We start from the raw sequence: 14,436 nt of genomic DNA, 5'->3' as shown, positions 1-14,436 counted from the left end.
TAGAGTAATAATTGACAGTAAATTGCCATTGTTAAGATAAAGAGCGCGTATTCAAATTGACTTAAGGCAGGGGCCATGCGTTTCATGATATCTTTTCAGCACTGATAGAAATCTTTATGATGTCAAAACAGTGATAATATTTTGTCCTGACCTAACATGTGAACTGTCGTTTTAAAATACTCCATAATAACCTTAAATTGTGACTTTTTTATATTTATTTAGCACAACATCTACATTTTATAATTGCTAACACAGTCTGAACACACAACAAAGAGCAAGCTGATCTCACGGAAAGTCGTGTTATAGTCACAAAAAAATTGATTAACTATTTGTGTCCATGGCACGAAATTCAGCTTTTTTCATGCACAAATTTCATTTTGGGTTTTTTGTGTGTTTTTGTGAATTTCTATAAATAGTTTTTTGTGTCTATTGCACAACTTTCTTTTTCATTTCATTTTATGTATTGTTTACTCATTGTTTTTTCTTACCATTGTCGGTTGGGGTTGAGGTTAGAATCACTCTCTGTTACATTTTTAGAGATCCAACCCAAAGCCCAACTCTAAACCCAACTCCAGGCGAGATTATATTATAAAAGCGGAAAAAAACATGTAGAAACCAATACATAAAAGTACATCCTAACCCAAACCCCAAATCTAACCCCAACCGACAATGATTTTATAAAAGAACAAAAAAATTAGAAAACAATACACGAAAAAGACAGTCTAGAAACTCATGCAAGTGACACGAAATGAGTTCAACAGAATAACAGGTTTAAAACAACATGAGGGTGAGTAAATGATAACACAATTAAATTTTTTGGGGTGAACTATCCCTTTAACTAAAGATACCAGATGTAAAGTGGTATCGTAACTGCAAAACATTTCTCATGCAAGCAACAGTACTGCACTTATGTATGTTTGCACAGATTTATTAAAGGTGACATAGAATGATTGAACGGGGTATTTATCCTTGTTCTGTGATGTGACATGTAGACAAAAAAGTTTTTGTTTGGGTCTGTAATGCCTTGGAAGCTTCCTAAAAACCTCTCTCAGATACCTCTATTAGGGTGGGGGATTTTAAACAAGTGGTTTTGCACCTATATGGCTCCCCCTACTGGCTTAACTTGCAATCTCATTACTGATTGGCTGACTTTGCTGCCACTCAAAAAATGTAGCCAATTATTTTAAAGTGGATGGGCAGTTAGATGCCTTTGATGTCATAAGCATCAGTTTTTCAGATTGGGCCGTTTTCTGGCTGACATTTCTAAAAGAGGAATTTCTATGAGACTGAGATGTTTAGCATGTCTACCACTTTTTGTATGTTTGTGAATGTGGGTAGACTACCATTATTCAACAAAGACAAGGTAAAAATGTTTTTTCATTCTCTGTCCCCTTTAACCACTTGAACATAAACTGTACAAAATGGAAAGTGAAGCAAAACAGGATCTATTTTATTATTTATAAGTGTCACCAGTCTTCACGTTCAGAATTTATTCATTATGTCAGATTAATGTGCTCCTCTTTATGGCGTTTGGCTTTCTTGGTTGTCTTTACCAATCCAAACAGCAAGAACGCAACAGCGACTGCACCAATAATGGTGAAACTAAAGAGGACATTTAGAGCAACTTCAGCATCAGATCCTGAAACTTCCAAACCCAAAAAGTTAAGCACCAGATCAGCAGCAGGAGTAGGTTGAGGAGTTGTTGTGTCTATAAAAGAAAAAGTCTGTTAGACATTCAGACACATAAGGTAGATTCACGTATAAGCAGATAGATGGATACAGTACATACCTGTGATGCCATCTTCAGGTTTAAGAACCTCACATTCATGAGGTCCTTGGCTTGGATTTATAAAGCCATTGCAGTTGACGATTGTAGCATAGTGCCAGACAGATTTCTTAGGAATTCGTGGTAAAGTGGGATCCGATCGATTCACATAGAAAAGGCCAAATTTATCATCATAGCCTGTAGCCCATTCCAGGTTGTCCATCAGGGTCCAGGCGGCATAGCCACGGATGTCCACTCCATCCAGCAAATATGCTGAAAGATAAAATGGTATAGTTTCAAATCTACTATCACAAATGATTTTAATGTATGTCCTAAAATATGTGTACCTTTTAGGGCCTGATTTATATAGTGCTTATAGTAGTGGATCCGGTGAGCATCATTCAGATTCAGTGTTCCTCTTTCTGATACTCCATTCTCTGTAATGTATATGGGATGGTCTCCATATTCTTCTTTTATGAAATTCAGAATTTTCCGGAATCCCGGAGGAGTGACTTTCAACCAGAAGGATCCAGAGTCCAGCCACGTTCGATCGGCAACAGTCCCTGCCCCTCTTGTAGATTAACAGTAATTTTAGCCAACGCTTTTTCACAGAATGAAAAATATCACAAGCAATAATCATATACAGATGAACCAAAAATAAATGACTTGGTCACCTGTCGGCATCATAATGTGCAAGGTCGCCGTAGTCCAAGTTATAGGCCAAGACAGTGGTGTAGTGGTTGAATCCAAAATAATCGTGAGTACCCTTAATTCTCGCTATTTCTTCTGGGGTAAACTCTGGAAGTCTGTTGGATGTAACACGCTTTAAAATTTTATTAACTTTGACTAGCAGAAAAAGTTATTGCTTCACTTTAAAATTAATTATTTTCAACCCAACATTGGGTCAAAAAGGGACAATTTAACCTACTCTGTTTTAACTCATTGTTGGGTCAAATATAAACATTTTCTGGGTTAATTTAACCCAACGGTAGGGTTCGTCCCTTTTCGACCCAATGCTGGGTTGAAAATAACCCTGCATTTTTAGAGTGTTGCGATTCATATTTAAACACAAGCTTTGAATACTTTACAAGCAAGGTTTTACTTTATTTACCTTGATTTAGGTAAACCAGCTGCCAGGCTTCTCTCTCTAATGATGTTTTTCATTAAATCGCTGTAATCTCCATTGAACACTGGATGAGCGAACCAGCCAAGCTGGAACTGTCATGAGAGACTTGTGTTTATTGAAGCATGTTTATTACATAGACATTTACACACAGAGACATAAAATGGGCAGTGATGGAGAAATGCACCTGAATGACACGAATGGCAGCATCCACATCTTCCTGTTTGTATGGATTTCTTGGTTCAGCCCAGTCGGAGTTTATAGTGATGCCAACAATGCCACCTTGTTTTGCTCTGTACTTGCCATGATACAGGTGCCAGGCCTCAGCGTGAGCCTTCAGGAGGTTGTGTGCCACTATATATGGTGCAGTACCTGGTCTGAAACTTATACCTGCACAGAGAGAATATTTCAGTTTTTATAATGATCATTAATTTGTTAAAGGAAAACACTAACTTAGACAAATTAATACATGCCTATCTTTATTCAATGCATGCACTTAATCTTTGTACAGCGTGCCGTGAATGTATTAGCATTTAGCCTAGCCCCATTCATTCCTTAGGATCCAAACAGAGATGAATTTAGAAGCCACCGAACACTTCCATGTTTTCCCTATTTTAAGACTGTTACATGAGTAGTTACACAAGTAAGTATGGTGGCACAAAATAAAACGTGGCGATTTTTTAAGCGGATAAAAAATGGGAACTAGATTGTATGGCGGAAGAGCACTTAGTCAGCAACACTTTGACCTCGGGCGCAGTAATATTCATGGAAGTTTAAGCGAGGGGGAATAGTCAGGAGTGATGATGTTACTGCACACCGAGGTCGAAGTGCTGCAAACTAAGTCAGTTCTTCTTTTTTTGTGATTGTTGCGGGCAAAATTCCTTGATCTTGCAGCATGTTTTCTTAAAAAATCCAATGGAATATGCGGGATATTTATGCTTTTTTATCCAATGAAATTGCCTGAACTTGCAAAAACCGCGTGAACTTGCAAAAACTGCGTGAACTTGCAAAAACTGTGTACAGCTTTTGCAGCTTTTCAATGATGTTCACGTAACATAATCACGTCACTTCATAACGTTCCCATGGCCACAGGGGACTTGGCTGTGCTTGTGTGAAGTAAATGCAAAATTTTTCAACTGTTATGCAAAGATATATGACATTTGCTAGGAAAATGCGGGGATTATGAAATCATGCAAGCCCTGCATATTTTGCACACGGAAATCTGCAATTTATGCTGCGAAAGTGCAGCGTATTTGAAAAATAAATAAATATGCGGACTTTGGCTGATTATGCGTTGAATCGCATAATCACGTTTTGCCTGGAGGGACTGCTAAGTGCGTTTCCGCCATACAATATAGCTCCCATTTTTTTATCCGCTTAAAAAATCTCCAAGTTTTGTTGCCACTATACTTACGCTAGGCTAATTGCTAACACATTCACCACACGCTGTACAAAGATTAAGTGCACACATTGAAAAGATAGGTATGTATTAATAAGTCTAAGAAACAGTGGTGTTTTCCATTAAGGGACTTGAGAGAGAGAGAGAGAGAGAGAGAGAGAGAGAGAGAGAGAAAACACCAAGTTTATCTATCCTAATGCAATGCTACAATACTTTAAAAGTGTTAATTTCATTTTAATTGTGTTTATTGTCAATTACTGTTATTTACTTATTTATCTTTCGCAGACTACCCTCAGTCTGCGGCCCACAGTTTGACAACCACTGAGTTAAAGGACTGATTTTCATGATACCTGGTGCTGCAGATCCATAACCATGTCCAATCATCGCAACGTTGTAGGGTTCATTTATCGTGATCCAGAATTGTACTTTGTCTCCCAGGCTGTTATATATGACATCAGCATAGTCTCTGAACCTATTTACAATAGTGTCGTTTTCCCAACCTCCAACGTCCTGGAGAGCTTGTGGTAGATCCCAGTGGTAAAGTGTCACCTGTCAGTGAAAAACCATTAATAGATGACAAAATTTGGTCCGATATTTTTTATTTTATGTAACATTACTTTAATACCAAGCATTTTCAACACACTCATAAAAGCTGGGTTATTTCAACCCAACTTTGGGTCAAACGGATGAACCCAAGCCAAAAATGTTTTTAATTATGTCACCCTTATGCTGGGTACACATCAAAAGGTAATCGGGCAGCTTTTGGCCTGATTTCCCCCCTTCCGACAATTCTAACTATGTCCCGATTATCTTGATGGTTCTAAAGATTATCTTATCAGATTTTCCCTTGATGTGAGGTGTGTTAAAGCAACACTATGTAGGTTTTTTTTACCTTTAAATAATGTCTCTAAAATTATTTCAGTGATAGAACAACTTTTAACTGGACAAATCGTACTGTTGCTGCAACCTGAGCAGCCTCCTAGTTGCTACAAGCACACTCTGAATGTGGCGGTGGAGGGTAGGACACAGCCCCGCCCCTCCCCCTGCCTGCAGAAGAGTGTCTGATCTTAGGCACTGTTGTGCTTTTCAACCACATGGGGGAGCTGTAAGTCATTTTTACATGGAAACTACATAGTGTTGCTTTAAGAGTGTCCGATCGTGAATCGTAAATAATAACATGTTTAATATTTATGATCAGAAATGCTCATGTTTGGCTGATTAGTTGAATCAGGTGTTTTAAATAAGGAGACATCTAAAACATTTTGGAAGGGGGTCCTTGAGGACCAGGATTGGGAAGCACTGGTCTAGAGGTATGTTTGCTTGTAGTGTTGGAAATTTCAGGTTAAAACATTGTCGCTGAAACAATTTTGCCAAAATTGTATCAAAATTGCATCTATGGTGTGACGGTAGTTGCATCATTAATTTCCAAAGGGATTCTTTCTAATTCAGATCATTAATTTACCTGTGGTTTAATATTGGCTGCCAAAAGTGCATCCACTAATCTGTGATAGTAGTCGAGTCCAGCTTGATTAATTTTCTTGTTAGTTCCATCAGGTAGAATTCTGGGCCAGGAAATAGAGAATCTGTAGTGGTTGACTTTCAGAGTTTTAAGATTGTCGACATCTTCATTGATCTTATTATAGCTGTCGCATGCAATGTCACCGTTTTCGTCTTTTGAGATCTTTAAGGGAGTGTGTGCGAATTTATCCCAGATGCTGAGACCCTTCCCATCTGCTCTCCAGGCCCCCTCTATCTGTAAAATATTCACAAATTTGATGTTGTAAAATTATTATTTATTGTACATTTATTTGTTGTAATAGATTTTCAAATCACCTGATAAGCGGCTGTTGCTGTGCTCCAGACAAACCCGTCTCGAAAATGTCCATAGATAATTTCCTCCTCCTCCGGCATTGGAAAGCCATTATTTCTCATGATACTAAAGTAAAGGTGAGCCGAGCGCTTTGGAGTTCTCGGGCGACTTGGATGCTTGAAGTCCACATGGTGAAGTCCATAGCCAACGTTATAGCCATTCAACCATTCGAACGAGTCCATCAGGGGACTGGCAATGTATCCCTTAAGGCGCACACCATCAAGGTTGTTTGCTAAAAAGACATTATCAATAAATGTGTGCCGTGTCTAGAAGTTTTAAAAACATTAGCATTAAAAACATCATCACCATACCTTTGAGAGCTTCATCAATGTAAGTTTTAAGGTAGAAAATCCTGTCTGTGTCATCGGCCGTAATGCGAGTACCTGTGGATACACCATTTTCAGTGATATAAATCTCAGGATCTGCATATTCATTCTTTATCCAGTTAAGAAGTCTCCTTAGTCCCCAAGCAACAGCTTTCTGGTCTTTAACAGCCGTATCTTCAGCACCATCCGCTTCTTCCTTACTGATGTCCTGATCGTTCTGGTAACTCTCAGGAGACAGTCTGATGGTGGCATGATGTACGACTTTGGTCGTGTACGTGTTAATGCAGAATACGTCAGCAGTGCCCTGAATATAGGCTTTGTCTTCATCGGTAAAAGATGGCAAGCGAGATTCTTTCAAGCCCTGGAGTTCGCTCTTGTTGCCAACCTGCCACTTCATGGCATCAGGATAGTCGCCATTCTTAAAGATGGGATGTGCAAACCAGCCTAGTTGGAACTGGAGGGCTCGATCAGCAGCCAACACCTCTCGAGGGACATTGACATCTTGAGGTTCAACCCATTCGGCATTCAGACTAATAGACACCAGTCCTTTTTGCGTTGCCCTGTATTTCTCATCATATGTGTGATATGCATTTGCATGTGCTTTTAGGAGGTTGTGAGCAACTCTGTACGGTGCATCTCCGGGTTGCTTCACATTGGGTGGAATCTGGCCGAGTCCGTACCCTAACCATGCAATTGTCTGGGGTTCATTAAAAGTTATCCAAAACTTTACCCTGTCTCCAAATGTTGCATAGCAGAAGTCACAATACTCATTGAAAATTTTTATCATTTCTGGGTTGTCCCATCCTTTCATGTCTTGTAATGCTTGTGGTAGATCCCAATTGTAAAGAGTTACCATAGGACTGATATTATTCGCTATGAGGCCATCTATGAGCCTGTTGTAGTAATCTACACCCTTCTGATTAAGAGAAGATATATAACCACTGGGAAAGATCCGAGACCATGACAAGGAAAATTTGTAAGTTTTAATTTTTAGGCCTTTTAACATGTATAGATCCTCGTCTATTTTACTATAACTGTCACATGCCACGTTACCGTTATCGCTGTTTGGGATATTACCAGGTTTTTGAGTAAAAGTGTCCCACACGCTGGGTCCCTTTTCATCTGCATTCCAGCCACCTTCAATCTGATAGGCTGAAGAGGACACACCCCAGTGAAATTCATTTGGAAATGTACCATAGTGATAAAGTTGTCTCTCAAACTTAGTCTGAGGGGAAAACTGTTCCCAAACCACTTTGGATGCTGAGGGAACTTCAGACGGTGGTAGACCAAGAAGCCTGGATCTCTCCATTTTATTTTCATAGATTTGCATATTAGGTTTCTTAGCACCCTCAGCAAAACCATTTCTCTCGATCACCTTTGAGTAGAAATACGCTGACGTTTTGGGAGTTCTTGGTCTGTCGGGATCTTCAAAGTTCACATAGTGCAGTCCAAATCGTTCACTGTAGCCCTTGGGACCCTCAAAGCTGTCCATTAGGGGTACTGTAAACCTTTGGACGTCAATGCCATCCAAAAGCACAGCTGTTGGGACAGAAATAAATGAATGAGACAGTAATGACAATTAAGCGCATAACTGCATTACAAATGAAAATATGGGAATTATGTTGTGACTGAGAAAATGCTGGTATCGTTCTGGTAACTCCCAAAATATGCAAGGCTTGCATGATTTCATAACATCATTAGCAAAAAGTCTCTTGGCAGAAAGTTGAAAAATGTTGCATTTACTTCACACATGCGCAGCCATGTCCCCTATTGTCATGGGAATGTTAGGAAGTGACTTAATTACGAGACGTGAACATCAATGAAAAGCTGCAAAAGCTGCAAACAGTTTTTGCAAGTTCATACAGTTTTTGCAAGTTCCCGCAATTTTGTCAAGTTCCCGCAATTTCAATTGCATAAATATCCCGCATATTCCATCTCATTTTTTAAGAAAACGTGCCGCAAGATCAAGGATTTTTGCCCGCAATAATCACAAAAAACTCTTTTTTTTTTAATCACAAAATTTGCTTAGTTCTACTTTATTATACTTACCTTTCATTGCCTCATTAATGTAAGCTTTGAGAAATTCAACACGTGAGGTGTCGTCGATCACATCACCATAGTACTCCGTGGGCATGCCATTTCCCGTTATGTAGATGGGCACATCTCTGACAGATGTGTACTCTAAAGAGATGTAGTTCAATAAACGCCGTAGCCCCCAGGGAACAGATTGAATCTGGTCAGAAGATGTGTTGGGCCAGGTGGGGTCAACGTGTATCTGGAAGTCCCCGACATTATGAGGTCCAGGATCACAACTATTCAACTTTTCACTTATCTGTCGGGAAGTATAGTGGTTAATCCCAAAGAAATCTGCTGTGCCAAGGATTCGTTGTTTCTCTGCTGCGGTAAAGACAGGTAGTCGTGCTATCTCTTTACCACAGAGAGTGTTTTTATTCCTAATTTGATCTCTAAGTATTACTGAATAGTCACCATCTACAAATATGGGGTGAGCAAACCAGCCCAGCATGAAGTTAAGATAGCGTTCAGCTGCTGCAATATCCTGGGGACTTGAAGGATTCTTTGGCTCCGCCCATTCAGAGTTAAGAGCAATGCCAACTTTTCCGCTCTGTTTTTTCCTGTATGTGTCATTATAAACATGCCAGGCTTCAGCATGAGACTTCAGAATATTGTGTGTAACCTGCAGAAAAGATAGGTATGTAAATATAGACTTTCCAGTTTACCATCTATACAATGATATCATACAGTGCATTTTCAAACTGACCTGGTATGAGGCCACTATTGGGTCTTTAATACTTGGGGGATGTTCCCCTGTTCCATACCCAAAATTGCTCACTGCCCATGGGCTGCCAAAGGTGATCCATGTTTTGACTCTATCTCCATATCGAGAGAAGCAGAAGTCTGCAAATTCTTTAAAAGCTTCCACAATGGAGTCGCTGGTCCATCCTCCCTGATCCTGCAGAGCTTGAGGAAGATCCCAGTGATGTAGAGTAACAGTTGGTTCAATGCCCGATTGTAGAAGCGTGTTAATCATCTTGTCATAATAAAGTGCCCCCTTTTCAACCAAACTGTTCTTGCGTCCATTGGGGAAAATGCGAGCCCAGGAAAGTGAGAGCTGGTAGTTAGGGGACAGCATACCCCTGAGCAGATACGTATCATAGTCCACCTTGTGATAACTGTCACAGGCCAGATCGGTGGTCTGATTGTCAAAGACATGACCTTCGTGGCTAAAACGGTCCCATATGGTCTCGCCCTTCTCGTGTTCAGACCAGCCGCCCTCACCTTTGAAACTCTCACTGGAGACTGACCACTGAAAACCAGCTGGGAATGATCCATCCAGGAATTGATCTCTATCCACTTCAGTCTGAGTTTTAAATTTCTCCCATACTTTTTGGTATGAAAATGAAGAAGCTGATTTTTGATGGAAACCATCAAAATGGTCATTCTGCAGACTAAATGACAATGTACACAAACTTACTACAATGACTTTATAAATGCATTTTTGGGAACATATATGGGTGCATATTGCACACTCTCAGGAAATAAGGTACAAAAGCTGTCACTAGGACGCAGTGGCGGCTCGTGACTGATCATCCGAGGGTCGCAAATTCAAAATATGTGTTTGTGGCGTCATGTGAAACCAGGTGCGTCACGTGTTTTGTGAAAATAAGTGCCCAGCTTAAGGCTATGTTTACACGTGGGCGGCTATTTTCATAAACGGACATTTCAACCTCTCCGGTATCAAAAATAATATCGTGCACACATGTCAGTTTTCAGAAAAGTGTTTATTTACACATATCCGTGCATATATGCCGTCAAGAGAAGCTCAACCCCACGTAAGCCAATCACCGGCAGCACTGGTGGTGACGCATACTGGTTCTTCATGTTGGAGGGAGGAGTTGTTGCAGTAGGTGATCGATGACCTCAAAGTACCGCGATCAATGGTAGAGGTCTAATTTCGCATTGCTCTCGCGGTACTTTGACATCATCCGTCTGTCGGTTCTTGCAGCGCCGCATGAAGTCAAACACGCGTAAAATTGCTGACCTCCGAGCACTCGTCTGTGCTCCTCGACATAATGGAGCAGCTGTATTTGCAAATACAAACACACGAAATGAGTTTGCACGAACATAAATGTGATCTTGGAAGCGTTTAGAGTATCAAGATCTCCACTTTATCCGGAGTTTTTAGAAACAATCGGTTTCAGAGGCGAGTTCTCCGTTTGCGTGTAAACGAGGGACACAAACGAAGGTAAATCTCTCAGTTTTTAAAAATAACCATGTACGTGTAAACAGAGCCTAAGTCACACGCCTGTCACACGCAAAGTCATACACAAAATATGTTTTTGGTGTAAATGTTTTACCTGTTGGATGTTTGTTCTTGATCTAGCTTTCCAAAAAGCTGTGTGATGTCACAGCCAATGATGTGAAGATCTTCGTTTTGTAAAACTGTAATAAATAACAACAACCAGGTTAACATCCAAAATTTTCATTCCATTTTAATCTTTTTAAACATTTACCTCTAAAAATACTGATAAGAGGCTGGAAAAGATTTTCATGTTCAGCACAGTCCCTGGTGGTCAGTTCATACAACAGGATGGACAGCTGACCACTGATATCCTAAAATAAGACTTGATGTTATTTTTATTGCAAGCTTTCTGTTCAAGTTATTTTAGCTGTTTTGAGAATTATAAACGTGGGACATTGTGCAGACTGTTTATATAACCCTCATAATTCACTCACTTGTAACAACCTCAAGTTCTTGGTCAGAGTTTTCAGTTTACAGTCATACTGCAGGTGCACAGAGAGGAAATCCATATATGCCTGAAGGCGAGATAATAGAATATTATATGTGATATATTATGTGTATTATCAGCAATATCTAAAATGACCTGCCCTTCACCATTACCATGTTTTTTGACCCCAGTTGATAAATGGAGGTAATATCTTCAGCTCTGATTCCATTAGACAACCGAATCCCTAAGAAATAAATAACGCATCATGATGAGTGTAAAAACGGTAGCACTTTATTTAACAGTACATGTACTTACCTTGTATGGTAAATATGTTGTACTTATAGACAAATGTGTGGTACTTTTGAGTATATACATGGTAATTAAAGAGTATCATTACTGTACTTACCAATGGTACATACTTGATAGTTATTATGTAACTCTAAGTAAGTACTGGGTAATACCAGATACATACTTATAGTGTAGGTATACTGTAACTAACAAGAAGCACTTCTGTACTTACAGGCAAGTGTAGGTTAATGACAGGGACTTATAGTGTACATGTATGATAACTAATAACAAACACTACTGTACTTACAAATCATATGTACATGGTTACTGTACAGCACAAATGTTGGGGTTTTGATCTCAGGGAACAAACATACTAATAAAATGTTATTCGCTTTGAATAAAGCATCTGCCAAATGCATAATTGTAAACGTAACATCAGTCACATTCAGGATGTATAGAGAGTCTCACCTTCAAACTTTTGATGGTAGAGTTTGTATATGTTTGCATGGGACTGGAAAGCGTTTTGAAGTTCTTCATCATGAAGTTCATGCAGATGACTAAATGTTATGAATGTGTCCACCTGGTCTTTAAACGAAGCAAAGACAAATCCTGCATACTGCTCAAACATCTGCACCACCAATGGGTTCTCCCAACCTCCGTATGTGCTTCTGAAAGGTTCAGGTACAGCCGAGCGTTGAAGGACCAGCAGAGGTTTTATGCCCGATTCAAGCAGTTGGCGCACAAGAGCCTTGTAACACTTCACCGTGCCTTCGTGCGGCTGGTTAGGATCACCTGTGGGAAGAATGCGAGACCAAGAGAGAGGAACTTTAAAGCGGTTCACTCCTTTGCTCTGAAGATACAAGAAGTAGCTTCTGGATTCCAGGGGCAGTGGAGCCCTGCAGTCAAACACATCATCGCTTGCTGAAGTTCCTACAGCTGAATTTAGGCTCTCCAAAGGTTCGGTTGGCAAGCCATATACAAGTTTGGTGGTCAAAGGACCTGAAAGTAACATGAAATCCTGTTGTTCAGCATTACTGTAGCACCCGAACACAACCAAGACGGAGAGAGTAAACAAGCCATGTAAGAGCTTCATCATCATGCCACGGCAGTGTTTCACTGGAAGAGAGTTTTTTTAAGAGCTTTTTATAGCCACAATGGCTATAAAGCTGAGGTATCAGTGCAACAATCACTGAATTTAACTTTAATCCAATTAACAGGAGTTTATGACAGTCATTTTCATCACATAGACTCTGAACTCAGATAAGTGCGATATACTGTGAGGTTGCACCTTTGATAAAACTCTGCAGTTGCAAAGGGCATTTATAAATAAAACAAACCATGAGTATCTTAGTAAATCAACTTTAGCTGCGTGAATAATCAAATAATCTTTAAAAATAAATCTGATTTTCTTCTGTGAAGTTTGATTTGAAACTGTATTCCAAAAGTCACATTCAGACAAATAAAGTTATACCTTGACTCCCAAACTGTTGTAAATGAAATCAGCAAGATAACATTACTGTACATTTACAGACTTTTAATAAATTCATTATTGAAGTACTTTGTACTACAGGGGCAAAATTATCCCTTATCAAATTAATTTTGTTTTTTGCATTTGCATAATAGAAATATTAAGATGGTGAGCTGACAGCCTATTGCTGCATTCAAACATATTCAAGACTAATAAAAGACTGAGAAGAGTTTTGCAATATCCAATGCCAGATCTATACATGAAAATTAAAATTATGTTTAAATAAATAAATAAAAAATTGGGCATTTTTTCAATATTAATGAATATTTAGAGGTTGCTAAAGACTTTTGAAGATTAACACATTTGCGTATTATGTGATACTTTGTGCTAGCTTGTATAATTGTTTAATAATATATACTTATGGCAGAAATTGACTTATCATGCTCCATACAATTAAAACTCCTGTTTTAGTTGTGATATGTCTTTCAAAGCAAGAAAGCCTTAATGTGAATAAAGCACAATAGACAATATACACTGAGACAATGGCTGAAGCAAGTCCGCTATATGGATACTCAGATCAGAAGAGACTGAAATAACTGGAACAAAGTTACTCTCCAAGAAGCAATTTTTATGTGTGCAGTTTTTGCAAAAATACACTGTAAAAAAATTCCGTAGAAATTGCAGCTGGGTTGCCGGTAATTTACCGTAGATTTAAATTTATGTTTTTAACTGGCAACATTTTGTTCAAAGTTAAATGAACATTAAACATTTACAAGTCTTTGTCTTTACAGAGTAAAACTAAAAAACAGCATCAAGCAAAACATTCTGGGAAACAAAATCTGAAGCAAAAAACAGAAAAAGGTTGATGATGATTTCTGGTTCCCAGAATGCTTTGCATGAGACTGTTATTGTATAGTTTTATTCTGTAAAGATAAAGACTTGTTAATATTTAAATTTTATTTATCTTTGAACAAACTCTTGCCAGTAAATAACATAAATGTAAATCTACGGTAAATTACCGGCAACCCAGCTGCAATAACATTGTAATTTCTACGGATTTTTTTTACAAGGAACAATTCAAAATTTTGCACAGCATGTTTTTATTGATATCACATTTAGGGGGTGAGAAATTTAGCCCATTATAAGGACCACTTATTCTGGAGGCAATTAATGCTTACCATCTGAAAAACAGTATTTGTTACTACAAATGTTAACCTGGGGTGCGTTTCTAAAAGCATGGTTGCTAACCAAGTTAGCAACTTTGTTGGTTGCAATGCAATTTCCCATTGCCAACCAACTAAGTTGCTAACAGGTTAGCAACGATACTTTTGGGAAATGCACCCTTGGACCTCAAAACCAGTCATAAGGGTAAATTTTGGGAATTTGAAATTAATACATCATCTGAAAAAGCAGAATAAACAAGCCATTCATGGATGTATGGTTTGTTAG

General features: G+C 38.9%; 1 protein-coding gene across 1 annotated transcript; it reads right to left on the bottom strand.

Annotated features, from left to right (window-relative positions):
* Positions 1–961: 961 nt before the first annotated feature.
* Positions 962–12,817, bottom strand: LOC135733544 (lactase/phlorizin hydrolase-like). Its single transcript, XM_073811952.1, has 17 exons — positions 11,988–12,817; positions 11,405–11,475; positions 11,239–11,319; positions 11,016–11,115; positions 10,869–10,944; positions 9,263–9,962; positions 8,533–9,178; positions 6,469–8,022; positions 6,121–6,389; positions 5,750–6,040; positions 4,638–4,836; positions 3,076–3,278; positions 2,877–2,983; positions 2,440–2,571; positions 2,113–2,336; positions 1,790–2,038; positions 962–1,708 (listed from the first exon to the last, which is right to left on the bottom strand). The coding sequence occupies exons 1-17, from the start codon at positions 12,616–12,618 to the stop codon at positions 1,497–1,499; spliced, it is 5,745 nt and encodes a 1,914-aa protein (XP_073668053.1). The 5' UTR covers positions 12,619–12,817; the 3' UTR covers positions 962–1,496.
* Positions 12,818–14,436: the final 1,619 nt, after the last annotated feature.

The sequence above is a fragment of the Paramisgurnus dabryanus genome, chromosome 15, assembly GCF_030506205.2.
Source record: "Paramisgurnus dabryanus chromosome 15, PD_genome_1.1, whole genome shotgun sequence".
Lineage (NCBI taxonomy): Eukaryota > Metazoa > Chordata > Actinopteri > Cypriniformes > Cobitidae > Paramisgurnus > Paramisgurnus dabryanus.
This window is presented reverse-complemented; position numbering and strand designations above follow the sequence as displayed.